The following is a 25,501-nucleotide window of genomic DNA, read 5'->3' on the forward strand; positions in this document are numbered from 1 at the left end:
CCTTCCTCCAGCCCCATCTCAGCCCCCTGGTCCTCTGGACGTGGGCAGCTGCCCCTCTGTTGGGGCTGGGGTTTGCTCCTGTGAGACCTCCTCCGACCCAGTCCACGTGTGTCTTTGCAAAGGTGGCTTTCTCAGCCTTCCAGTCGTGCTCAGGTCCTTCTGTGTCCATCAAGGGCCCCATGGTCACTCCGCTGAGTGGCAGGTGCAGCCCTGGAGGCTGTGGCTGGAGGTGGCCCCAGGAGAGGAGGTTTTCCTTCCTGTTCCGGGGACCTAGGGATCCCCTGTTCTCAGGATGCCACTCATAGGAAGCCCTCCTGGTGGTGTGGGCAGAGTGAGGGGCGGGGTCAGGCCCCGGGGACTTGTTGATGGCCTACTGTGCGTAAGTCCTAGCCCTGGCTGTAAGGGAACTTTCCATTGACTTTGCAATAATGTGGCTTTGAGTCTTACTCTGGATGCAGGAGGGATGAACGTTTTCAATATGATGGGACCTCAACAAGTTCATGGACAGCGGGATTAAGATGTTGTGGGGATGAGTGTTTAGCCAAGTGGTTAAGCTTCCAGGGAAGGGGGTAAGATGTCCCCATGCCCTACATTGGAGTGTCTGAGTTTGCTGCCTGGCTCTCGCTCCTGACTCTGGCTTCGTGCCAGTGGGGACCCTGGGAGGCAGTGGTGATGGCTTCAGTAATGCGGTTCCTGTCGCCATGTGGGAGACCTGGATTGAGTTCTTAGCTCCTAGCGTTGGCCTGGCCATTGCAGGCACTGAGGGCGTAAACCAATGGATGAGGGCTAGCTTCTCTCTTTCTGTCTCCGAAATAACCAAAACAAATTTTTAAAAAGATTTATCTATTTATTTGAAAGGCAGTGTTAACAAAGAGAGAGAGGGAGAGACAAAGAGAGGTCTTCCATCTGCTGGTTTGCTTCCCAGATAGCTGCTGGGCCAGGCTGAAGCCCAGAGCCTGAAACTGCACTCAGGTCTCCCACGCGGGTGCAGGGCCCGAGCACTTGGACCATCTTCCGCTGCTTTCCCAGGGGCATTAGCAGGGAGCCTATCTGGGATGCTGGCATTGCAGGCGACAGCTTAACCAGCTGTGCCACAGCGCTGCCCCACCCCACCAACAGCTATTTTTTTTTTTAAGATAACATGCATTTTCCCTGAACTTGTTGAAAATCTCTGATAAAACAGCAGTTGGGAAGATGAGGCATACACTCCCATGATGAGGTTATTCACCCGCAAATTAAATGAGTGGCACAGACAGGGATACTGGCTGGCATTCAGAAGTGGGAGAGGGATCTCCATCTGCCGAGGTGGTTAGGGAGGGCTTCATGGAGGGGGAGAGTCGTCCAGGGAGGAAGAGAGGGGAAGACCAGGATGTGGGAATGCGTGGGGGTGTCCAGGGGCCATGGGTGCAGGGACGGAGCTTGTGTGCATGAAATGAGCTGTGCTAGGACAAGGGGTGCCTCTCAGGAAGGGGCACCTGGAAGGCTCCCGCTCCCCGGCCGCAGGGCTGTTACACAAGGGGTGTGAAGGGTAGGGCCCAGCACGGGGGTCCCATCCTGCTGTCCCTGTGACAGCATGGGATTGTTCCCTTAACTGCTCACACCTATAAAGCGACAAAGCAGTGCCGAGACCTGCAGCCTGGATCCTCGGTGGAGTGAGTGAGGTGAGGCTGCGACAGTGCAAAGGTGCAGCTCACCGGGCGCAGCGCCGGGCACGAGGCCCGGGTGCTGGGGGCAGGCGGCCCAGGGCCTGGAGGCGGGCTCCGTTCCCGGTGGGATTCTGTTTCCTTCTGCAAAGCCAAGTTGGGACCGAATCCTGGGTTGGCGTCGCTGTTCCTGTCTCGGAATTCTGGGTCCTTTGCGGCCCCCCCGCCCCCCGGGGGCCACTGTCCTGAGGCCTCTGCCTGTTTTCTCTCTCCACAGCCCTTCACCACTGACAGTGCTCCGAAGAATGTAGTGGACACGGTGAGTGACAGCCTGGGCCGGGGGGAAGGAGCTGGAAACGGAGGGTGGGGACGTGGAGGATGTGAGATGTGGTTGGGGACAAACTTCTGGAGTTGATTTGGGGCACTGGGGGGAAGTCGTGGTGGGTGCTGGTGGCTCTGGGGGCTGGGCATCCGTCCGTGCCCATGTGCTCTGCAGTGGGCTGCTGAGGCACCAGGCAGGTGGAGAGAGAGAGAGAGAGAGCGAGCGAGCCAGCGAGCGAGCTCAGGGTTGAATGTGGACCTCTTTATTAAATATGTAGAACATGAGAGCAGGCAGAGCCATCCAAGGGGGTCTTTCTGACTTAGTAGAGAGACAGTTTTCTCAAGGCTGTGTAGAGAAGGGGAGGAATGCTGGGGGCTGGGAGAGATTTGGGGCTTCAGGGGGAAACTGAGGCCACCCTCCGAGAAACACATCCTGGCCAGCAGGAAATTGTGAGCTTGGAGGCAGAGGTCTTGGGTTCGGATCCTGACTCTGCCAGGTTTCTAATTGTCTGGCTACAGGTGAGGTGTAGTCCTACCTGTGCCCCAGTTTTATTACCTGCAAAATGGGAATAATAGTGTCTGCCAGAGGAGTGATCTTGGAATGCAAATCAAGGGGTTTGGCTGGCTCTGGGGGGGCCCTTAGTAGACAAACGTTAAACACTGGAGCCCCCTCCTTGGCCTTTCCACCCGCCACCCCCTCGCTCTGCAGCCCTGGGTGGAAGCCCTGGTGCCCTGTGGGTGTTTGCCTGACTGTCTGTCTCTGTCTACAGGGGGAAGGAGCCTCCTGGGGTGGAAACGTGCAGAAAAGTGTTGAGGACGTAAGCACGCGTGGCATCGGGGAGAGGGCCGGGGCCTAGCGGGAGGTGGACACCGTCTCAGACCTGCGTGGTAGTGGAGCTGGGCCTCTGGGCAGCCTGGGAAAGGGCAGAATCCTCTCTGTGGCCTCAAGTCCATGGGCTCTGGAGGAAGCTGGTGCCCCCAGGCTCCTTGAGTTTGCGGTGGTGGTGGGCTGGGGGCTGCCAAGGGACAGGCTCTCTGGACGGAAGGACCAGACTGGGGTGCCTGTGCCGCTCTGAGCCGTGTGTGTGTGCACACGTGTGCTGGGCTGACTGCACCCCAGCAAGGTGGGCTTTACTGGTGGCCCCCGGCCCCCCGTGACTGTGCCCCTGAGCTGGCCCCTCCAGCCTCACCCTGGGGCCTGCGGAGGAGCAGGGAGTGGTTTTGGCGGTTGGCACAGGGGGAGCTGTGGGTGGCACGAGGCCCTATCATCTGACAGCTGCCTGACGCATGGCGGTGGGAGGGCCCTGGAGGGAGGTGCCGGGGGGGGGCACACCCCCCGCCCCACGGCTGCGCCGCCCTGGGGCCCCTGGCACAGCCAGCCCTACAGAGCGGAGGTGGCCTGCAGGCCTGCGAGGAGTATGCCCCTCAAACTGGGGAGGAAGGGCCTCTTCAAGGTAGGTGTGGGTTCCCATGGGCACCGAGTCCATGCACTGGGCAGGGGGCTGTGTGCAGGTCTGTGATGTGCCCGGGGCTGGCGTGCAGGGAGAAACTTAACTTTGCACGTGTGCTTGCTGCAGCGGGGTGAGCCAGCTCTGGGCACACGAAGTGTATACTACGTGTTCAGTGAAGTTTAGCTCCTCTTGGTCCTGTTACGGGGGCTAGGCTGGGTGTTTTTAGATTCTCATGACACCCCCGATGGCAGATGCTGTGACCCCACTTCATAGACAAGGAACCTTGGAGTTTTTAATGACCAAAGTCCCTTTTGGGACTGCTGCTTGGGTCTGGGGTCACCCAGGACCCCCAGCCCTTGGCCCCAGGGACAGGTGGTAGCCCATGAGCCAAGCCTTTTAGCCCACAGTCTGGGCATGCTCAGAAGCCACATCCTGGGGCGGCTGCATCCCCCTGCCTCCCCAGCCTGGGCCGGACGGATCCTGTGAGTTAGAGCTGCAGCAGGAGAGAGGGAAGTTAGACATCACGGAGGACTGTCAGCTGTGAGAGTGTGTACGATCTTGCTCCTGGGGAGCAAGTGGAGGCATTTGGTTGTGATCGGTGTGTGTGTGTGTGTGTGTGTGTGTGTGGTCTGCATATGGGAGGCAGGACAAGGTGAGTTTTGGTCCAGTTCTGGTTAGAGGAGTCCATAAAGTGAGCAGATTCCTCCAAGTCCCCTGTACTGCAGGGGCGAGGGAAGACCCGGCGGGGCGGGAGGGGGGGGGAGAGCAACCTGCTTTGGAAGCCCTGCACTTCTCCCCGGCCTGCTGCTTGCCCTGCGCTTGTTTGTGGAGCTGTTTCCCCGGCTCTGGCCCGAGGCCCGAGACTCACAGGGCAGGAGTGGCTGTTTCCCTCCGGCCGACTTGGTGTGTAGACGAGTTTGTGGACAGTGCGCTGGGGCGCGCTTTGTTTTGGAAAAATCCAGGCTGGTGGGCAGGAAGGGGAGAGGAAGGGGTGTGGTTGCAGAGGGTTGGGGAGGGTGGCCACAGCCCCCAGAGGAGATGAAGGAATGGGGACGGGCCCCTGACGTGGGTCGGTGGCCAGCGTCTGGCTGCCTGGTGTTTCCTTCCACACCCCACTCCCAGCTCTGTTCCCCGGGGACTTGGGCTCAGGAAATGGCTTTTCTTTTGGTCAGCACGGTTGTGTTTGGTCTCTGGACCTCAAAGCAACCAGAACTCTTCCTGCAGCGGCATTGCTGGGTTCAGATCCCACCCAAGGCCCAGGGTTCCCGCTGAAGCTGCAAGGGTGGGCCAGGAGGTAGCAAACAGGACAGAGTCTGAGTGACGATCAGCTCCCACCTGTAGGGGGAACCTGGGCCAAAGCAGTTGGCTGAAACTGCAGCAGGAAGGATGAGGGTTAGATAGCAGGAGGGACTTCCTGGCAGGGAGCAAAGTGAAGACGTTTGTTTGTTGGAAGCTGTGGACTTTCCTTTCGTGCCGTCCTGTCAGTGTGTGCTGGTGATGAGGACCGGGGAGGGTCCTGTTTGGTGCCTGGGGAGCTGTATCAGAAGTTCTATTCTTGGCCCATGTTTTGGGAGGAGCTAGGAGAAGTTCAGAGTCATGGGGTGAAAGGGCTCTGACATATCCCCAGAGAGCGAAAGAATGGGTTTAAAGGCAGGCAGAGAGCTTATTTTTCTCTTAAAAGTAGTTTGTAAAGTCCTCTAGCCATTTTTTCCCAGGGGCTCCAAGTGGTGTAGGCAGGAAGTGTTGTGAGCACTGTGCTATACCCATTTCACAGATGGGAACAGGAGGCCGAGACGCCTCTTCTCCCACTAGGTCTGTCGACGAGAGTCTGTGCAGTAGAAGCCGTCTGAGGTCAGGGACTTCCCCTGCTAGGCTCCCCTGTGCCTCCAACGTGGAGGAGTGACGGTGGTGGCGGCCGTGCGCCGGGGATGCCCGCACCCTCGACTCGCTCCCACACCTTTCCTTCGAAGCCTCCTGAGGCGTGGGGCGGGGTGGGGGAGGCCCCCTGTGTTTTATGGGTGGGTGTGTCGGCTCCCACGCACCCCTCCCCCCCGGCCCTGGGTCCTCGCCCTGTGCTCCTGTGTGTCCTGTCATCTGCACTCTGCCAGCACGGTCACACGCCCCTGCGCTGGACGGAAAACAGGAAGCCCTTCAGGGCCAGGGCAGCCGCGCAGTGATTCACGGGGGTGGGGGGTAGGGGCGGGGTGTGGGGATGACACTCCAGCTGCCGGCTGCCACAGAGGGGTCGCTGTCCAGGGCAGCTTCCCCTTTGCGGCCAGCAGGGGGCACCCGAGCGGTCTTGGACTTTGCCTTCTCCCCACTGGAGGCAGCAGTGGGCAGCCTGTATTGGGGCCAAGTTTCTTATTTATCTTCCCTGGCTTTTTTTGGGGGTGGGGAGGCTGAGGAATGCAGAATGTTGTAACGTTTGCAGGGGGGCGGTGGTGGAGAGAAGGCAGCCAGGTCTCCTGCTCTGCCTGCTGCACCTACCAGCAGCCCTGGGCTCCCCAGATCCCCTGCTGAGCCGGGTCCCCCCCCCCACCCCCTGCTGCCCGCACCCTCCCAGGGCCTGGGACCCGTGGTGCGTGGCTGCACCTCGGGCTTGGCTGGCTACGCGGCAGCTTCCAGTTGTTCGAAGCAGCTGTGGCGGCTTCCTCCACAAGTGGCTGTGGATCAGCAGATGAAGCCCCAGCGGGTATTTATAGCAGGGTGGCCCCGGGCCTTGGAGCAGGGCCCACAGCCTGGGGCGAGTCAGTGCCTCCTCGTCAGAGAGCAGCCCAGGGAGATGGATGGGGTGCGTCTGCGTGCCTCTGGGCGGGTGGTGTTGGCACAGGCCTCCTGACCCCCTCCCCGCCCCGCCTGACTCATGCAAACCCCAGCCTGTGGGGGCCCCCCGAGGAGCTGGGAGGCTCTCCCGCCCGGCAGCCCCACTTGGCTCCTTCCTCCTCCCGCTGCTGAGCTGCTCAGAGTGCAGAGGCAGCCCGGGCACAGGGGCCGCCGGCCACACCACCTTCTCCCTCCTGGGACGGCTGCATGGAGAGTCCTCCCCCGGCAAGGGGCTCTGACCGCAGCTGCAGGTGGGAGCAGGGCTCAGAGCCCACCTGCACGCCCCTCCTCACAGAACCCCTGGAGCCAGGAGGGGACTGACGAGGGTTCATCTTCTTCTTGGGGGCCCGGGGATCAAGCGCCAAGTCAGAGTGTGAGTCCTGCTTGGTTGTCAGCTCTCCAGAGGGACTTGGGGGTGAGTCATCTTGAGCCCCAGTTTCTCCCCTCCTTGGCTCACTGTGGTCTGGTCCTCTCCAGAGGTGGCCGAGACCTGGTGGTTGGGATGGGTTGGTTCCTGGGGGGCACACGGGTGTTTGGAAGGTGTCGGTGGGCGCAGAGGGCCCAGGCTGGACTGGGTGTCGATTTTGCACCCTGCGAGGTGCTGCAGAGGTGGCTGGTAGAAGGGATGCAGGCTTCTGCTGTTCTATGGGGTGAGCATTTGGCTGTGAGCACGACTACATCTGTCGTTACTGAGTGCCGGGCAGAGGGCAGAGTGCTCCCTACACACGGTTGATCTGCATCCTCCCCGCAAGCCTCTGAGGGTCGCCCCATTAGACACTGGGTGGGACAAGTGGCTCCGAGGGGCTGAGTCACTTGCGAGGCAGTGCAGAAGGACCCTGGAACCCAGTCCCTGGGGAGCAAGGGACTCGGACCCTGTGTGTTCTCCCTGCTCCATCCCACTGCGCTGGGGTGTTTGGGTCCCTTGGCCTAATGTTGCACAAGTCGACCACCCAGGGACAGGAGCAGGTGATAGACACTCTGGAAGTGGGCTCCCTGCCTTAGTCCTTGTCTCTGTATGTGATATCCCTAGAGGTTCTCGTCTTGAGCCTTTTGACCGAGAGCTGCTGGGGACGGGGATCCAGGCTCGCACTGTCCCGTTGGTCTCCCTGGCCTCTCTCCCGCATGGTCTGCTTCTCCCCTGCTTGTCCACGGGGGGTGGTGTCCCCATGGCGGGTCCTCAGTGTAGGTGACACCAGCAGGTGGGGCGCCTTGCTGGGTCCTGGCTTTCTTCCTTCTGTCCCTCTGGGGGTGCCTGCAGGCGGGCAGGCTCACGTGGAATTGGCAGTGGTTGTTTTTGGCTTCAGGCAGCTGAGGTGCTAGGGTGGTGGGGCTGGAATGTTGGCAGAGAAAGCAGCAGACAATCTGTGTTTGGCCATGGCCCTGGGTGCTCCCGTGGACAGCTCTCTGCTGCTCTGCTGGCCCTCCCAGTAACACTGCCTCTCTCTCTCTCTCTCTCTCTCTCTCGCTCGCTCAGGGCTCCAGCAGAGTCACTCCAAGTGTCCAGCCCCATCCCCGGCCCAGCAGGTATGTATGGCATATGGGGGCAAAGGGTGAGGGTGCAGGCTGTGGGGTGCTATGGGTGTTCCTGTCAAGTCTTGCCTCTTGGTCCCCAAGAGTGAAGCCACAAAGTCACAGAGAGAGAGAGACAGATGCCACTTGGTAGCAGTTGTGTTTGGAGTTTGAACTCCCAGCCAGACCAGCGTTTGATGGTAGACAGAGCACTGCGTTGTGGAGAAGGTGACTTGTGAGAGGTACACAAGCAGCCACCAAGACTTGGGCTAGAATTCAGGACCAGCTGGCACCAGCTGCCCACAGGTGGGAGGTGGCCCTTGAGATGAACCTGCCTTCCCCTAAAGCAGAGAACAGTTTGGTGGGGTGGAGGGGTGCAGAGTGTAACACCGAAATTGTCCAGCTGGTGGCGCTGGTCTGCCTGTTTGGGAATCAGCCCCAGGAGGGCAGGTGGGTGCCTGGGATGGGCTCCTCCTGGCTCATGCCTGTCACTGCCTTGTCCTATGCACTCCCATGGAACTGTGCGAGTGCTGCTTGCTTGCCTTTCTCTCACAGTCTTGGTGCGAGGACCAGAGGGGTGTTGGAGGGTGGGGTTGGGGGATGGTCCACGTTAGCTGAGGCTCCCTGCCCCAAACCCATTTTCTATGAGGGTTGTCTTTGGTTTCTTGTCCCAGACTGCCTGCCACCTACAGAGCTGTCCCTGGGTAGGCTGTCGCCGCCTGAGTGGCCGGGGCTGGGCACTGATTCTCCGTCCCCGCACCCCAAGCCAGAAAAGCCGCACTGCGTCCTTGGCTGCCGCATCTTCATGCCACATCTAGCTAGACAGATAGGCTCAGAGTAGGCCTGCTGGAGATCTGGATTCTTCTAGCTGCCCGATGGCAGGGGGCTCGGTCTCCCCAGTGCCAGTGAGGCCTCCCCGCCTTTACATACTCTGGGCGTGGGTGTTCTTCCCACTGCCTCTGCAGTCTCAGTTTACCCTGCTGCGGGGAAGGGTGAGTGAAACGAGGCCACGGTCGTGCCCCCGTGGATAGCGGGGAAGCAAGGCATGGGTAGGGACATGTGGGGCTGAGGGGGGTTAGAGATGCTCCTGGAAGTGACAGGCGGGCTGCCCAGGGCCTTCTGGACCCTGCCCCTGCAAGTATAGCTGGGAGAGGTACAGAGATGTGAGCTCCTCTCTCTCCTTCCCCCAGCCCAGGGGGCTCCCATCTCTGCAGGTGACACATGGCTCTGGGGGCCACCCCGCCATGGTGGCGGCCAAGACCCTGTGCCGTCTTGTTTCCTGGGTCGTTAGACCTCAGCAAGGCCAAGAAGTAGCCCTGGCAGGTGGTGGGAGCTGCTGGAGGCAGGGAGGGAGCCAGGGCACAAAGGGCAGCAGCCGCTCTGCCTGCCTCCTGGGAGGGCAGGAATGTGCCTCGTGGTCTGCTTACCTGGAGCCCAGGTGAGCGGATCACCTGAGCCGCCCCCTTCCTTCCCCCAAGAGGCCTCTTGCTCAGTGCACAGCTCTGGTGTTGGGGAAGCAGCAGAAGGCTCAGCTCCTGGATGCTGGAGAGCACCCGACCAGGCTCCCCTTCCTCTTCCCGAGAGAGTCCTTGGATCCTCCCGGACACCTGCCACCCTCCCTCTGGCCAGGCAGCCACAGGGTGAGAGCAGGCAGGGCGAGCACCGAGGCTCCTGGACTGTCTGGCCCTGGCTCTGACTTCTGGAATCACAGGGCCAGGCCAGGACTGCTGGGAACCTACAGTTGCTGGGAACATTAGAGTTGGCATCCTTGAAGCCATCCAAGGTCCTCACCAGCCTCTGCCCCATCTGGCTGCCCCGGCCTTGACCCGGGCTGGCTGCGGGGTCAGGCAGGTTGTGTTGGCAGGTGCAGCTATCTGGGGACTTGCCCTGGGGGGCAGGTTCTGATCCGGACACCCCACTGCCCACTGTCTCCTTAGAAACATGAGCGTGGGCCGGACCATGGAGGACGACTGTGAGCTGGACCTGGTGTACGTCACGGAGAGGATCATCGCCGTGTCCTTCCCCAGCACGGCCAACGAGGAGAACTTCCGGAGCAATCTCCGGGAAGTGGCTCAGATGCTCAAGTCCAAGCATGGAGGCAACTATCTGGTGAGGACGGGACCCCGGCCGCTCTGGCCTTCCACCCGCTCGTCACCTGTTGGCCGCAGGTGGCCTTGCACCTGCTCCTGCATCCTTGCAACCACTTTCTTTGCTCAGCCCTGGGGTCTCCTTCCTTCACTTTCTCTCCAGCCCAGCTCAGTTCTAAGGATCCGGGAGAGAGAGAGAGAGAGAGAGAGAGAGAGAGAGAGAGAGAGAGAGACGTGTACCAGGAGAAGAGATTAACAGAAGCTCGTGTTATTGAGAGTTTTCTGTGAGCCCAGCTCTGTTAAACTGCCAAGCACATAGTTCAGCCCTCGAGACAGCTGTGGGAAGCAAGCACTTGTTAAGGCAAGGTGGCGGGGGTGGGGGTGGGGAGGTAGGTTAACAGCCGGAAGTCACAGGTCGGAAAGGGCTGGAGTTGACCTCTGGGAGGTCTCAGGATGGAGTCATGGCCACGTGTGTCTTTGGGGGCCTGTGTTGCTGGCACAGAGGGCTTGTCCAACATGTAGGTGAGGTGCCAGGTGATAGTGGTTTTCTCCAGTGGAGGAAGGCTGACCTGTTCCTAGCCCAGAGGAAGGCTCCGGTCCATCGTGCAGGGAGGCCCACGTGGGCTGGCCCCAGCTGCAGTGACTTCCTGGGTATGCTCTAACTAATGACCACACGCTTGGTGGCCTCGAGCAACAGGAGTGGGTTCTCTCACAGTTCTGGCTCCTGGGGGAGGGAATCCTACCTTGCTCTTCCCGCTGCTGGTGTCTCCCAGCAACCCTTTGCATCCCATGGCTTACAGCTTTGTCCCTCCCACCCCTGCCTCCGTCATCCCACAGCCTTCCCTCCGCCTGGTTCTCTGCGCCCCTCCTCGTGTTAGGGAGCCACCAGCCAGTGGACTCAGGCCCGTCCTCCATCTGGGGGGTCCTCAAACCGAGATCCTTAACTGCTCGCATCAGCCTCTTCATTTGCTTTTCGTTGTTGAATGAGGATAGCTGAGGGGAGCTTCTTGGGAAAGAACGGGTTGACACCATCTCAGAGTCTGGAGATCACAGATCAGGATGGGGCGGCTCCGTAGTGTGAGGTCTGCTGGGGCTCGTCACCGGGGGTGTGCAGGGGCGGTCACGTGACATCTGCTGGGGGCTGGTCACCGGGGATGTGCAGGGGTGGTCACGTGACGTCTGCTGGGGGCTGGTCACCGTGGGTGTGCAGGGGCGGTCACGTGACGTCTGCTGGGGCCTGGTCACCAGGGTGTGCAGGGGCGGTCATGTGGTGAGCCAGGAAGCACAGAGAGACAACAGCAGGTCAGAGCTGGAGCTCCGATAATCAGCCTTCTTGTGGGAGCCCCCTCCCGGGGAGCACACCCCCAGTGACCTGAACCCCTCCCACCAGGCCCACTTCTCAGATGCCATCAGTAGAGTGAGCTCTGTCACCCGTCAATTAAGACAGCAGCAGTCAAACCTCTGTCCCGTTCCATCCCTATTTCTAAAAGGGGCCGCATTCTGAAGTTCTGAGGGCACATGCACCTCTGGGGGAACATTACGCAGCCCCCTTGGAGGCCTGCCTGTCTCTGTGCGGGAGCAATGGTACTCAGGAAGTCCTGGGTTTAGATTCTGCCTCTGGGCCACTTCACTTCCCCAAACCTTGTGTTCCCCATCTGTAAAATGGGTCTGATGGCACCAGGTACCCTGTGGTTGTTGAGGGAATGAGGCCCACATTAGACATAAGGTCCTCAGCCCAGGTCCTGGCTGCGGTGGAATCTTGCTGAGTGGCAGCTGTGGTCAACAGGATGCTCCTTTATGTCACACGAGTGACCTGGAAGCCATCTCTGAGCCTTCCTGGTGTCAGGAAGGCTCTCTCCACCCTGTCCCTGCAAGATTCTGCCGTCCTCTTTTCTCCCCAGGAGACCATGCAGTGGCCTTTGAGTGTCCACCCAGGCAGTGGGGTGCAGTGGGAGTCACAGACACAGGGTGGGGGGGTACCTATGGGATCGAGGGTCGGAGGGGCCCCACCCAGAACAGTTGGCCCGCTCTGGTTGGGTGGGGGGGAGTCTGACAGTAGAGATGCTACATTTCATGGACAAGGGTCTCAAGTCAGCCTGCAAGCTGGTGGCCAGGGATGGCCAAGTGCCACCGCGCACCACCCCTGGACTCCCTCCCTCCCTCCCACCCTGCCTGCCTCAGCTCAGGACGTGGGCCCCTGGGGCAGAGGCCGAGTGTCTGCCCCCTTCTTCCCAGACAGGCTGCTGTGGGTTCCTGTTTCCGCCAGGGGAGTGGGAGAGAGGCAACAGTGAGCACAGGCAATGCGGGTAGGCTGCCCTGGGGCCCGGGCCCCTGGCTGTGAGAACAGTGACACTCTACCTGCCTGGGCCATGGATCTCTCTCTTTTTTAATTTTTTTTAAAGGTTTATTTATTTATTTGAGAGGAAGAGTTACAGACAGAGAGAGGGAGAGACAGAAAGAGAGGGATCTTCCATCCGCTGGTTCACTCCTCAAATGACCATAACGTCTGGAGCTGGGTCGACCTGAAGCCAGGAGCCAGGAGCTGCTTCTGGGTCTCCCATGCAGGTGCAGGGGCCCAAGCACTTGGGCCATCTTCTACTGCTTTCCCAGGCCATAGCAGAGAGCTGGGTTGGAAGAGGAGCAGCCGGGACATGAACAGGCGCTCCTATGGGATGCCGGCACTGAAGGTGGAGCGCCAGCCCTGGGACCGTGGATCTTTAGAGGGGACTAGAGAAGGCACTGCTGTTCGTCATGTCCCCAGTGTGACCGGTGGCTTCCTCGCCAGGCTTCTCTGTGCCTCTGCTCATGGTCTCATCCTGTCTCTCCCTCCAGCTGTTCAACCTCTCGGAGCGGAGACCGGACATCACCAAGCTCCACGCCAAGGTGAACCGATGGTTGTTTTGGGGTGGGGCGGGGGGTTATCTCCCCGCATGGATGATATGAGGACCCGCCCTGAGGTCCCCACATCTGTCTCGGGCACGGCACAATGGCCATCTGCATGGCCCTTGCAAGTTGGAGGGTCTTCTTGTAGCAGGCGGAGAGCCCTGTGTGTGACGCATGTCTGGGAGGCGGGTCACAGAAGCTGACTTCCTGCCTGAGGCTGCCCTGGGGAGCACGTGGCACCCAGGGGGACGCCGTCATGCCCGAGTTGTGCTTTCTGGATTTCAAACGCTGCTTTGGGCGTCCCTGCCACCAGTTTTACTTTGTTTGCTCGTGGGTTTGTGTCGGGGACTGTGTTGTGGATGTTGGCTCCCAGCTCTTGGATTCTGGTCCCTGGGCAGGCCACAGACCTCTGTGGGCCTCCGTGTGTGCCTGTAAGTGATGTGGCTGTATTAGGTGGTTCTCTCTCTCCCCCCCCCCTTTTTTTTTACAGGCAGAGTGGATAGTGAGAGAGAGAGAGAGACAGACAGAGAGAAAGGTCTTCCTTTTTGCCGTTGGTTCACCCTCCAATGGCCGCCGCACTGATCTGGCAGGAGCCAGATGCTTCTCCTGGTCTCCCATGGGGTGCAGGGCCCAAGCACTTGGGCCATCCTCCACTGCACTTCCGGGCCACAGCAGAGAGCTGGCCTGGAAGAGGGGCAACCAGGAGAGAATCCGGCGCCCCGACCGGGACTAGAACCCGGTGTGCTGGCGCCGCTAGGCGGAGGATTAGCCTATTGAGCTGCGGCGCCGGCCAAGGTGGTTCTCTCTTACTCCAAAGCTCAGCAGGCTTCTCTGAGCCAGCTTCGTTTTTGCACTTCCAGGGTCTGGGAATGAGCTGGGAACCACGGGGGAACCTGAGGGAGTCCTAGGCTCCAGAGCTCGAGGGCTGTTGCTCAGGGCTCCTTGGGACATTTTAAGGTCCGAGTCCTGTGCACCTTGGGCTGATTGTTTCCACGCCTTTATTTTACATGCAGAGAGGGAAGCAGGCTGGAGAGGGGTGTGGCTTGCCCAAGGCCCTGCAGAGTCAGTGCAGAGCTGAGCCCCAGGCCCAGGCTCTGTAGTCCTGGCTGGTGGCCTTTACCTCCCAGTGCGGCTGACGGGGGCCTGCTTCTGGTACTGCTCTCCCAGTCCCGGTACCCGTGGGCCCGCTTGGCTCCCAGGGCTTGCTCTGCTCATTCATGGCTTGGGCCACAGGTACTGGAATTTGGCTGGCCTGACCTGCACACCCCAGCCCTGGAGAAGATCTGCAGCGTCTGCAAGGCCATGGACACCTGGCTCACCGCAGACCCCCACAACGTCGTCGTTCTGCACAACAAGGTCTGGGCAGTGTGTGGGTGTGCGTGCACACGTGTGTGTTCACATGTGTGCATGCATTGCAGGCTTGTATGTGCATATGTGTACCTGCATGCATGTATAGGTGCCGTGTGTGCCTGTGTGTGGACACGTGTGTGTGTGTGTGCGTGTGTGTTGTGTGTTTATGCACACATGCCTAAGTGCATCCTCGGAGAAGTGTGTCTAGCCAGAATCTTTGGATTGTGTCGGTGCACAAGTCTGTGTGTGTTCTTTGCAGAGGGCAATAGCTTCTGTTCCTGCAGGCACCCCCGAGAGCTGGTTCTGGGGCTTGTGTCCCCAGCAGCCCTGGATCAGCTGTTTTCTCTGAGACTCCGCCCCTGCCCTGTGCTCCCTCCCAGCCTCACGCCCCTCTGCAGCCCCTGCCCTCTGCGCCTAGGCTCTGGGGCCATAGATGCGACCTCACCATTAAAGGCTTCTGTGTCTGGGGCTCTTGCAGGGGAACCGGGGCAGGATAGGCGTTGTCATCGCCGCTTACATGCACTACAGCAACATCTCTGCCAGGTAAGAGGGCCGGAGCCGCCCGGCCTCTGAGCACCGCCCCACCCCACGGGGCCGCAGGGTGAGGACAGAGTGCATCGGGGTGATAAGGACGGTGAGGTGCTGGATTCCCCGGAAGAGGAGGGGCCTGTGCCTGGCTCTGAGGGGGACAGAGGGCAGCAGAGAGCAGAGTCCACCCTCCTGCCCGCAGGGGGCGGCTTCAGTGGGCCACTCGCCCTTGCCCAACTGCCTTCTGTCTCCCTGGGTAAACAGGGAGGGAGTCAGTAAGAAGGGTTGGGTCAGTCCAGGCCCACCAAACCCATCTGGAAATTCTGTGCTCCGTCCCCTGTCTCTGGCCAGCAGGACCCTCTTCCTGCCCAGGGCTTGTGGAGCAAGGACAGGAAGGAAGCAGCGGGTGAATCCCGTTCTGCAGTGGTGGTCCCTGAGCTGCCCCTGTGCCGGGCAGGGGTCTAGGAGCCGGGAGACACAGAGACAAGTGCCAGCCTCTGCTCCCGTGCACACGAAGGGAGTAAACGTGGCGATGCATGTGGCCGAGGACACGGGGCTGGGGGAGAACAGCGGGTGGTGAGGCTCTGGGACCTCGAGGAGGAGCCAGGAGCCGTTGTAAGGAGTCCAGTGTTGGGGCTTGTAGCAGAGAATGGACAAAGGCCCCAGGAGGGGTGCGGGGAGCTGGGTGGGGGAGGGCAGGGGAGGAGGGAGGACGAGCTCTGGGGCCCAGAGGCCGCGCTAAGGCCCCGTGGAGTTCGTTCTAAGAGTGATGGAAGCTATTGCCAGGGGAGGGCCACGACCTGTCTTGTTTCAAGGTGATCACTGAGTGGGTGGAGCATCTTGCAGAAGGCTCATGGTGGGTGGGGTGGGGTAGTTTTACTGTTTGGAGAAAGTCAGCCCGCCACATCTTTGCCCAACCATGAGCCCTTCTGTGCACCTACTGTGTGCAAGTGGGGGCTCAGCCCTCTATGGCTGCTCCATCCCCCTGATAACCTTTGAGGAAGAATGTGGTTATCGCCCCCATTTGATAGGTGAGCGGAATGAGGTCCAGGTCCGTGGGGTGGAGTCCCACGCCTCAGGACGCAGGGCTAAGTGCTGGGCTTGGGATGGGCTCACTGCAGAGCCGCCAGGGCTGAGTACGATCCGGCACAGGCCATGCAGATGTGCGGGATCACTCTCTTCCTGCCAGCCCTGCCAGCACGGGGTGGTTTATGGTTTAGGTGCAGCGCTGACTGCAGGGCTCTGCAGGTCTAGGGGAGCAGGACATGTTCTTGCACGTGGAGTCGGCGTCTCACACCTCCCGTCTCTCCCCATAGTGCCGACCAGGCCCTGGACCGGTTTGCAATGAAGCGGTTCTACGAGGACAAGATTGTACCCATTGGTCAGCCATCCCAGAGAAGGTGGGTGTCTGGGGCTTGCCGCCCAGGCGCTCACTGTGCGTGGGGACTGGGCTGTGGACTCACAGTGGGTGGGGTGGCTGTGCTGTGTTCAGATGCCAGCTGGGAGGAGCGAGGGTTCGGGGGTGCATCTGAGAGGCCGGTGTCCCTGCTGCCTGCCCTGGGAAGTCACAGACACAGGGCAAAGAGGCCCCAGCTGTTGGGAGAGTTGAAACATCTTAATCACGTGGTCTGCACACAGTCACAGGGTAGCCCAGGCAGGTGGCAAGGTTGAGGCTCTCTAGCTGTGAGCACTGAGCCCTGTAGAACAGGCCACAGGCCCCTCTTAGGGAGCTGATGGGCCACTGAGGGAGACGGACATGACACAGGTAACAATGCAGAGAAGGCGGCGTCAGAGAGCACTTAGTGCTGGGGCAGAGACAGCAGAGTGGTGCGGAGAGTGGGGGAGGGGAGCACGGATGTGCAGGGTGCAGCACGCCAGGAGGTGACTCTGAGCCCAAGCTGGGGTGATGATGAGCTCCCAGTGACCGTGGAGGGCGTCCCCATTTTCCAGACGAGGAGCCTGAGCACGAGGAGGGGATGTGGCCAGGGCCCTCGGTGAGCAGTGGTGGAGCTGGAGTGGACGGGAAGGCCTAGTAGTGACCCCTGGGCCAGGGCAGTGCCCCCTCTGCACCCACTTGGGGATGGTACAAAATCAAGGACACCTCTGGCAATGGAGCTCTGGAGAGTGGACAACTGGGTGGGCCTGAGGCTGGTTCACACTGATGGGAGGGGCATGGGAGGGAGGGCTGAGTGGACAGAAAGAAGCATCCCTGGGCTGAGGGCAGGACAGAGGGAAGAAGAGGGTAAGTGCAAAGCCCCGGAGGTGAGGGCGTGCTCTTGGCTTTTCTGGCCTCGGGGTCAGGAGCTGCTGTTTGCACTGAGGGTCTTTCCTGGGGCCTCGGTCCCTGGCTTCCCATGGATGGCTGCTGGTCTCTGTCACCCTGAAGGGTAAGGGACACCAGCAGGGGGCGTGTGTGATGATGGCACCGTGTGGTTTGGAGAAGGTGGGACAGTGGTCTCGTCTCTGAAGCTGGTAGCTCTCAGTAGTAGAACTCAGGGATTCCAGGGTGCTCAGTGCGTGTGTAGAGTGTGCAGTGGGCGTGTGTCTGTGTGCACGTGTGCATTATCTGTGTCTGCCAGGCGGCACCTATCTGTCCCTGCACGTGCTTGTGGGTGGGCCGTTCCTCTGTGCCTGGATATGAACGTCAACTGGTTTCCTACGCTCTGGTTGCCGCTCTCCTGCCTTCTTGTCAGTGTTGCTTGCAGGGAATGGAGCAGGCCCAGGAGTGGAGGCTGGGAGGGAAGAGGGAGGGGCCTTGCCTGTAGCTCCCGCATTCATTGTTTCCCACCTCCTGCACTCATTGTCCCCAGCACAAGACACATCCTGGCTTGGGTTGTTGGAGGGGGCCCCATCCAGGCTCAGTGACAGCGGCTCATAGGCCTGGAGAGGGTCCAGGGAGCCCAGGGACAGGAGGAGAGTGTGGCCATGATCAGTGGTCCTGGTCCCACCCTCCGGAGAGAGCGAGCTCCTATTGGCTCCTGTGTAGTCTCAGGATGCCTTCTGATTGGCCACTGAGCCTGGTGTCTCCAGCTGGAAGTGCTGCCCCATCAAGGGCAAAAGGACTGCCTAAGCCCAGCCTTCAGCCCCTCCCTGCCCTCTGGCTCCCAGCTTCGTGTGTTCTTCCTATGTGGCTTTGGAAAGCCTGCGTGGCCCTTTCTGGCTCTCATTTTCCCTCAGGGACAGGAGGTGTTGATCTTTCTTCCTATCAGATCTTAAAAAGAATTGTGTGCTCTTGACCCTAGAGATGGGGACACTTACTGGGAATTAGGTATCTCAAGTGCCCAGCGAAGTCACTGCCATACAGGGATGTTATACACTGTAGCACACCATGAAGAGAATAAAGAACTATAATTAGTAAACTCTTTTTGCTGGACTGTTACATAGTTGTTGGGTCTGGCGGGGGTAGAAGGTGGGCTGTGGATGTAGGTGTTGGCGTGCTTTGGGCTCGGTGTTGAGGGTGTGAGCAGCCTCATGGTTGGGCAGTTTGCCTCTTGCAGCAGTGAGCAGCTAACTGAAGCCTGTCTGGGATGTGGGGAGGAATTTTGGTCCGGTGGGCGATTCTGGGCTGACGCTGAGAGAGGTGTCCATGCTCTCCACCAGGGGGCGCTGGAGATCGCTAAGTGGGATGTTTGCCTTGCCCAAGCTGCAGGGCCGGCCAATACCATGGGCTCCCAGCAGCCAGGGTGGCATGCCTGTGCTGGGGCAGGGACCAGGAGGAGGTGGGGGCGGCCTAGGGCAGCGTTCCTGGAGGAAAGAGCAGGCTGGTTGTGCAGCAGCCCTGGCCTCTGCCTGAAGCCGCCCTCTCCTGGCTGCAGGTATGTGCACTATTTCAGCGGTCTGCTCTCCGGCGCCATCAAAATGAACAACAAGCCCTTGTTTCTGCACCACGTGATCATGCACGGCATCCCCAACTTTGAGTCTAAAGGAGGTACCTGCTCCTGGCCCTCTGCCTTCCTGCCCCTCCCCCTCCCTCCCTCCCCCCTTCCATCTCCTTCTCTTAAATAAAAAAGTTAATTAATTTGAAAAAACAACAACAACAACAACAAAAACAAAAACAGGAGGCAGCCTTGGGTGGTAAAACAGCGTAGGAGCTGCAGAGCCCTCAGGCAGGCACTGGGGCCTGAACTTCGGTGTCTCCTGAACTCTTTGTCCGTTTGCAAAACGGGTGCCTGCTTGCAGGGCCTGCTGGCACGTGGTGTTGGCGTGGCAAGTTCTGGTCAGCACAAAAGGCCTTACAAGTGAAAGTATTTCTTCCCTGTTCTTCTTCCCCTTTCCCCTTCCTGCCTCTCCTCCCTTCCTCTCTCTCTGTCTGCCTCCCCTCCATCCCCCTTCCCCTCTCTCCCTCCTCTTGCCACCATTCCTGCTGTCTCTGCTCACTCCACCCCTCCCCGACAGGATGTCGGCCGTTTCTCCGCATCTACCAGGCCATGCAACCCGTTTACACGTCTGGCATCTAGTAAGTGTGCATGGGACAGAGGGCCCAGGGTGGCCAAGGGCCAGGGCCAAGAACTGGGACAGGGGTGAGGGGCAGAAGGTGGTGAGGTTTCCCAGTGGCCCTGCAACAGGGGGTAGCAGGGAGGGGAGGGCCCTCCCCTCCCCCTCCCCTCCCCCTTACCCCCTCCCCCTTACCCCCTCTGCTGCCCCGGCCCACTTCCAGCAGCCCTCTCTTCTCTGCCCAATTCTCTCCCTTAGCAACATCCCGGGAGACAGCCAGAACAGTATCTGCATCACCATCGAGCCAGGGCTGCTGTTGAAGGGAGACATCTTGGTGAGTGTGGCCCTCTGTCTCCAGCCCTGCTGCTGCCCCTCTCTTCCTGCTCCCCTCCTGCCCCTAGGCCAGCACAGCTGCTCCCGGCAGGCGGCCAGACCTGCAAGACCTTGCAGCTCAAACAGTGCTTGTCTACTCCCCTGCGCTGGAGTTGGACGTCCCCTCCCTGGGCCTCTTTCCTGTTCTGGAAATGCTGCCCCCTCCTGGCTTCTGCTGGCTGCTCAGGACTCCTGTGGTCCTAGCCTCATTCATGCCTGCTGCATGAGATCCCTGCTTCCGACCTAGGTGGGGAAACCCCCCGGGAGGACAGTTTTGTCCCCACAGGTCAAGGCTGGCCTCCAGCTCTCTGCTCTTCTAGAAATTTCCCCAGAGATCCCTGGGTGTTGGTGACTTTTCCCCAGCTGGGTCTGGGGTGAACCTCGGGCCCCTGACTGCCTCCCCCGCCTCCTACCAGCTCAAGTGCTACCACAAGAAGTTCCGCAGCCCAGCCCGGGACGTCATCTTCCGGGTGCAGTTCCACACCTGCGCAATCCACGACCTGGGGGTTGTCTTTGGCAAGGAGGACCTCGACGACGCCTTCAAAGGTGGGGCTGGCAGGGCAGAGCCCAGCTGAAGGGGCCGTGGTGGCTGTGGGGCCCGCCCTTCCCGAGCTGTGTGGTCTGCCAGGGCTCAGGTGTACTCTAGGTGACAGTGGCAGAGCACGGGGAGAGAGTTCCGAGGAGCATGGTCTGGAATGCAAGTTGTCAAGTCAAGTGGAGATAAATGGCTGCCCAGTCCCTGGGCCATCACCCTCTCCTGCTGCTTTCTCTGTGTCTCCTCTTGGTTTTCCCCGTCTGTCCCACGGGTCCTGCTGACTCGCAGTCGTTTTGTCCAACAGTCTCTGGGCGCTCATTTTGTGTAAGGCTCAGTGTTGAGTGCTGGGGAACAATGGAACGCACGGCACGGTGTCTGCCTTGGTGAGCACAGCGATGTTGTAGAGCAGGGAGGCAGAGCTGGCAGGGACGATTCTCTCCCAGGGTGGAGAGCAGGAGACGGGCTGCGACAGCAGGGAGGGAGGTGGGGTGGTCAGGGAGGGGCTTTTGCTTCCTTCATCTAGTTGAGGTTTTATCTATATCTCATTGAAGCTTGAGTCATGCAGATATACACATCCATCCATTCACCCACATACCTACCCTACCCATCCACCCACCCATCTCTCTATCCATCCATTCATCCACACGCACAATCATCCTTCCATATATCCATCCATCCATCCACAAATCAACCATCAATCCATCCATCCAGTCATCCTTACATCCATCCATCCATGTGCACCATCATCCATCCATTCATCTCTCCTTCCACTCATCCACCCACCCATTTATCTATCTACCGATCCATCTACCCATCAGTTTGTCTGTCCACTTATCCCCCGACTCATCCATCCATCCATCCTCCCATTCATCCATCCATACACCTACCCACCCTTCCAGTCATCTGTCCATCCATCCATCCACCCATCCATCCATCACTCATCCATCCATCCTTCCACTCATCCACACACCCATTTATCCATCTACCCATCTATCTACCCATCAATTCGTCTATCCACCTATCCCTTCCACTCATCCACCCATTCTTCCACCCACACTCCTACCTACCCATTCATCCATCCACCCATCCATTAACCCACTCGCTCCCTCCGCCACTCCTCACTGTGTGTCCGTATGTACCAGGCATACCCTGGATACAAGGGGAGGAAGTCATGTCCCAGCTGCAGGGAGCGCAGCGTCATGGAGGAGACACACAGATGTGATTCTATGAAGTGACGGACATGTGCACAGCCATGATGAGTGTCCCACAGAGCAGACACCGTCCTTGCTGTAACTCCTCTTCCCACAGGCAGTGGATAGCGATCTGTGCCCAGACTGAGCTCAGACAGAGAGGCATAGAGTAGGGCCAGGCCTCGGAGGAGGGGCTGGATCCCCTCCGTGGGGTCTGGCAGGACTCAGTGCAGGACAAGGATGCTTCTGTGATGAGTCCTCCTAGCACTGGAGCTAGGAGAGCAAACGGAAGACGATGCTGTAATTGCAGAACAGACTGTGAATGTTATCGGTCTTAAGGGAAAGATAAGAGTAGAGCCAACAAAACAAATAACGGGACTGGGAGAGGTGGAGGGAGGGAGGATCGCAGATTTCCGCTTTGTATGTGGCGGGAGTCAGGAGACACCATCGAAAATGGAAAGATTGATAAATAGAGACTTCTCAGTAGTACTTACAATTTCAAAGATAGTCAACAGAAGAAATAGAAATAGCAACCCAACCAGATTTAAGAAAGAAGGTGGAAATAGTATAAGTGAGACAAGTTACTCGTCTTCGTGGTGGTGCACCAAGGGAGATTGATATCTAGAAAAGACACTTTGAGGCTACCTGAAGAGACTTGGCGCTAAGTGGCCAGTGGGACAAAGCGAAGAGATGGTTTGAAGTGGTTACTGCAGGCAGGGCCAGATTCAATTTCATTGTACACCTGTGATTTCGTGCCTGTGTCTATTAATGTAGCTGTAAATTAACTATTATATTATTAAACAGGTCTGCACATACTGTTGTCTAAAAACTGTATCGGGTGTTTTTTTGGGAATTCATTGCCCATTTTTATTTCCCTTGTGTTTTTTCAGATGATCGGTTTCCAGATTATGGCAAAGTGGAGTTTGTATTTTCTTATGGGCCAGAGAAGATTCAAGGTACACACTGAGTTAGGATCTGTTCTCACACTGCTTCTGTCCATCCTCCCCTGGTCTGTCCTGCAAGAGTAGAGTAGCCCATGTTGGGCAGGAAGGCCAGCCCTAAAGGATCTGGGTGTCAGAGTGGACCCCCAGCTAAACGTGAACCAGTGACTTAATCTTTGGATAAGAGAAGCAGACAGGGAGGCTGTGGGTTGGATAAACAGTTCTGGTTGCCTTAGGTCATCATCCTGTTCTATTCTGAGACCAAGAGGGTCATGGTAGGTGGAGGAAGGGGCTGGGGGCCACTCACGGGCGCTGTAGGGACCTGGATGAGTATTTTTGAGAACTGAGGTGTTGTAACCCAAAGGCCATTTAATAATAGCCTTCAGGCAGCCTGTGTGTGGAGACCAGTTGTCCGTGCGTGCAGGCTGTGGGAGATGGAGTGGGCTCCCTGTGCAGGGAGTCTGGGCAGACCAGGAAGGTGGCACACTCTGCCTGCTTGGCATTCCTGGGGTGCCCACCTTGCATGGAGAGCATTTTGGGGTGCAAGACAGGGTGTGCCCAGGGTGACCTTACCATTGAGGTTGTGCTGTCCAGACATCCTGACCCCTTGCAGCCATTAGGAGCCTGCCTCACCCCCCCAACCCTCCTTGTACTGGCTCCGGCACAGATTCTGTCTCCTGGAACCATCCCAGGGGCTCCAGGGATGCAGAGGAGAGGAGGACAGACCCCCCAGTCAGGGAGCCCTCCCAGTGTCCTCCAGGGTGGACTGTGCATTGCCACCCTTCAGCATGTGTCCCGACTGACCCCCCATGACCTTGTATGAGCCCCATCAAGAATGCAGGAAGCCACACCCCTGGGTTCTCCATCCAGCTTCAGCCCCTGGTCCCACCTGCCCGACACGGGAGAAGGAGACTTCCTGGGGGAGCATCCCTGGGCATGGGGCGGGGCTGTGGGCTTGCTCCGAGTTCCAGCTGCTGACTTCTTGCCCCTCTTCTGCCCACCCTGCACCCCTCCCCTCCCCCCAGGCATGGAGCATCTGGAGAATGGGCCCAGCGTGTCTGTGGACTACAACACCTCCGACCCTCTCATCCGCTGGGATTCCTACGACAACTTCAACACACAGCGAGAGGATGGCATGGAGGGTAGGCGGGGACCAGGGCCTTCCAGCCCCTCCCTCCCCCATCGGCACAGCCCTGGCGCCTGTGGCTTCGGTTCTCTTGATTCACTGGGTCCAGAGGGGATGCAAAGTAGTGAGAGTGTGTAGGTTGGCAGAGGAAGGCGAAGCAGACAAACATGTGGATTTGTGACATGGTGAGGGTAGAGCTGCAGACCGCAGCATAGTGGCCACACGGGGTGGGTGGCACAAGAATGCATTGTCATTGCCAGAGAGCTATCGTGGGTGATGAGTGCTCTGAGACTGGTGGGAGAGGGGTCCTTAGGGGCTGGAGTGGTCTGGGAGGAGAGTGCAAATGAAGGGGCAGCTCCAGCCCCTGCCTTGTTGCACATGTTCGCCGTGGGGTATCCGCAGACTTGCCGCTGGGCTCTGTGAGGTCACAGCACTGGGAACGTGGGTGCAGTCCTCGGGCCAACCAGCTTTCATCAAGGGCCAATGAAAATGTTTGACAGCTGGAAGCGAACTGATCGCCTATGAAATGTGCAAAGAAAGCTGCGGAACTGAAATTAATCCGTGTTTCATTTCACTCCCAAACCCAACATCATGGCCAGTGGTGGGCTGCGCCTCAGGCGGCTCCTGCGAGTTTCGTGCGAGCTGTGGTATTATTTATGTGGCTCCCTGGAGTGAGTGTGATGGGGTGAGGGCGGGGGACTCTGTCCGTGAGCGTGCCCGGCGCCCAGGGCTCTTGAGGCCTGATTTGGTTATAGGACCACAGCACTTTGAGCTGGGAGGACGCTGAGGGTGGTCCCGTCCGTCCCCCCTTCATTGTCAGTGGGGTAACGGAGGACCCCTGCAAGACAGAACCTCCTGCTTTACCCCCGTGACCCAAGACGCGTCCTTTCGGGTTCACCAGCTTAGCCTGTAGCCTCCTTTCAGCCCTGTGCAGCCCGGGGTCCCTGGGCCCTGCGGCAGAGCGGAGCAAGGGAGACCAGGCCTGTGGCCCCCTCCGTGCCCCCTGGGCACCACTCTGTCTCCTGCCTCCTGCACCAGGCACTTGGAATTGGTAACTGTACCCTGACAGTCCTTTAAGCCTTCTCTAGGATGAAAATTCTCCCTGTGACCTTGGAGGTAGCAGAATGAGCCGTGGCATTCAGTCAGGTGGGGCACTGGAGAGTGATGGGTGTCGAACTTGGGGGCTTGGTGACGGCAAGTTCTTTAGGCGCCACATGGCAAAGTTGGTAGCTTGTCCCCAGGCTTGCTGTAGCCCTGCTGCCCCCTGGCTGTGGGGCTGTCAGATTTTCCAACAAGTCTCCTTAGGGCCTATCCCACCCCCATAGGGACAGCTCCTCTGTCTCAGCTGGTTGATGTTGCTATGACGAAATGCCTGAGAGGTTCAGGAGCATAGATAGCACTGATCTTGGCTTCTGGTGAGGGCCTCGTGGCTGTTAGCAGGAGGCAGGGCAGAGGCAGGGGGAGAGAGAGAAGCGAGAGGGTGAGCCAGGGAAATCCTAGCCTCTACCAAGCTGCTAATCCCGTCCTGTGAGACCGAACCCTCTCCTAAGAGATGGGTATGGACCCCTTTTGAAGCTGATGCTCCCAGTAATCTCATCACCTCCCAGTGTGCCCCACTTCTTAAAGGTACCACCCCTGGGTGCTGGTGCACTGGGGACTGAGCTCCCGGCATGGGAACCTTTGGGGGAGAAACCGTAGCATCCCTCAATGCACTCGCTTTCCCCCTGCAGCCCCCCGCCCCCCCCCCCCCCCCCGTGCCTGAGGGGAACGTGGAGGATGCAGTGGTGGATTAGCTGGGAGGCATGGTGGCTGCCGGCCCCCTTGCTCCTCGCTCCTCCCCGTTCTGGGGATGTGTGCGTTTTTACCAAGAGCACTTGGCAACTGGGAGGAATTCCTAATGTCTTCCCGGCTCTCCCTGGGGCAGATTCTGTGTGCTGATAAATGTAAAAACGTTTAGTAAACCAGAAAGCGCCAGGCAAATAGAAGGCAGACAAACGAAGGGCAGGAAGGAGTAGAGGCGGGGAGGATGGGGCTGCGGGCAGGAAGGAGCAGGACGAGGCCAGGAGACGAGAGGAGGGGCTGGCGCCGGAAGCCCTGGACCGTCCTCCTGCCCCCTGGTCCTTCCTCCTCTCCCTTCCGACCCATTCCCCAGGGCAAGAGGGATGGAGCCGGCGAGACCTTTGGGCCAGTTAAAGGTCACCAGGGACAGAGGGGCTCCTGTCTGCGGGCCGAGAAGCTGGCCGTGTGCCTGGAGGGGAGCAGCTCCAGGTTCTCCTCTCCTCTTCCCTGGCCTGGCCTGGCCATGGGC

General features: G+C 59.2%; 2 protein-coding genes across 30 annotated transcripts in view; one reads left to right on the top strand and one right to left on the bottom strand.

Moving 5' to 3' along the window:
• The window catches only part of PNKD (PNKD metallo-beta-lactamase domain containing), a 552,090-nt gene that overhangs the window by 328,798 nt on the left and 197,791 nt on the right, over positions 1-25,501 (bottom strand). The window lies entirely within an intron of this gene.
• The window catches only part of TNS1 (tensin 1), a 212,395-nt gene that overhangs the window by 115,582 nt on the left and 71,312 nt on the right, over positions 1-25,501 (top strand). For 21 of the 27 annotated variants that reach the window (XM_070070213.2, XM_051848187.3, XM_051848186.3 and 18 more), the window contains 14 exons: positions 1,921-1,962; positions 2,735-2,782; positions 7,713-7,762; positions 9,685-9,856; positions 12,667-12,717; positions 13,951-14,073; positions 14,546-14,610; positions 15,912-15,995; positions 18,411-18,523; positions 18,991-19,051; positions 19,288-19,363; positions 19,818-19,947; positions 22,017-22,082; positions 23,093-23,209. In XM_070070213.2, coding sequence (XP_069926314.2) covers positions 1,921-1,962; positions 2,735-2,782; positions 7,713-7,762; positions 9,685-9,856; positions 12,667-12,717; positions 13,951-14,073; positions 14,546-14,610; positions 15,912-15,995; positions 18,411-18,523; positions 18,991-19,051; positions 19,288-19,363; positions 19,818-19,947; positions 22,017-22,082; positions 23,093-23,209 — 1,198 coding nt within the window. Of the gene's footprint in view, positions 1-1,920; positions 1,963-2,734; positions 2,783-3,176; positions 3,180-3,322; positions 3,419-5,827; positions 5,831-6,385; positions 6,654-7,712; positions 7,763-9,684; positions 9,857-12,666; positions 12,718-13,950; positions 14,074-14,545; positions 14,611-15,911; positions 15,996-18,410; positions 18,524-18,990; positions 19,052-19,287; positions 19,364-19,817; positions 19,948-22,016; positions 22,083-23,092; positions 23,210-25,501 lie in introns of those variants that run through there. The other 6 variants (XM_089329887.1, XM_089329888.1, XM_070070214.2 and 3 more) reach the window with 6 other exon arrangements.

This window comes from Oryctolagus cuniculus, chromosome 3, assembly GCF_051225735.1.
Source record: "Oryctolagus cuniculus isolate XC-2025 breed Fujian yellow rabbit chromosome 3, ASM5122573v1, whole genome shotgun sequence".
NCBI lineage: Eukaryota > Metazoa > Chordata > Mammalia > Lagomorpha > Leporidae > Oryctolagus > Oryctolagus cuniculus.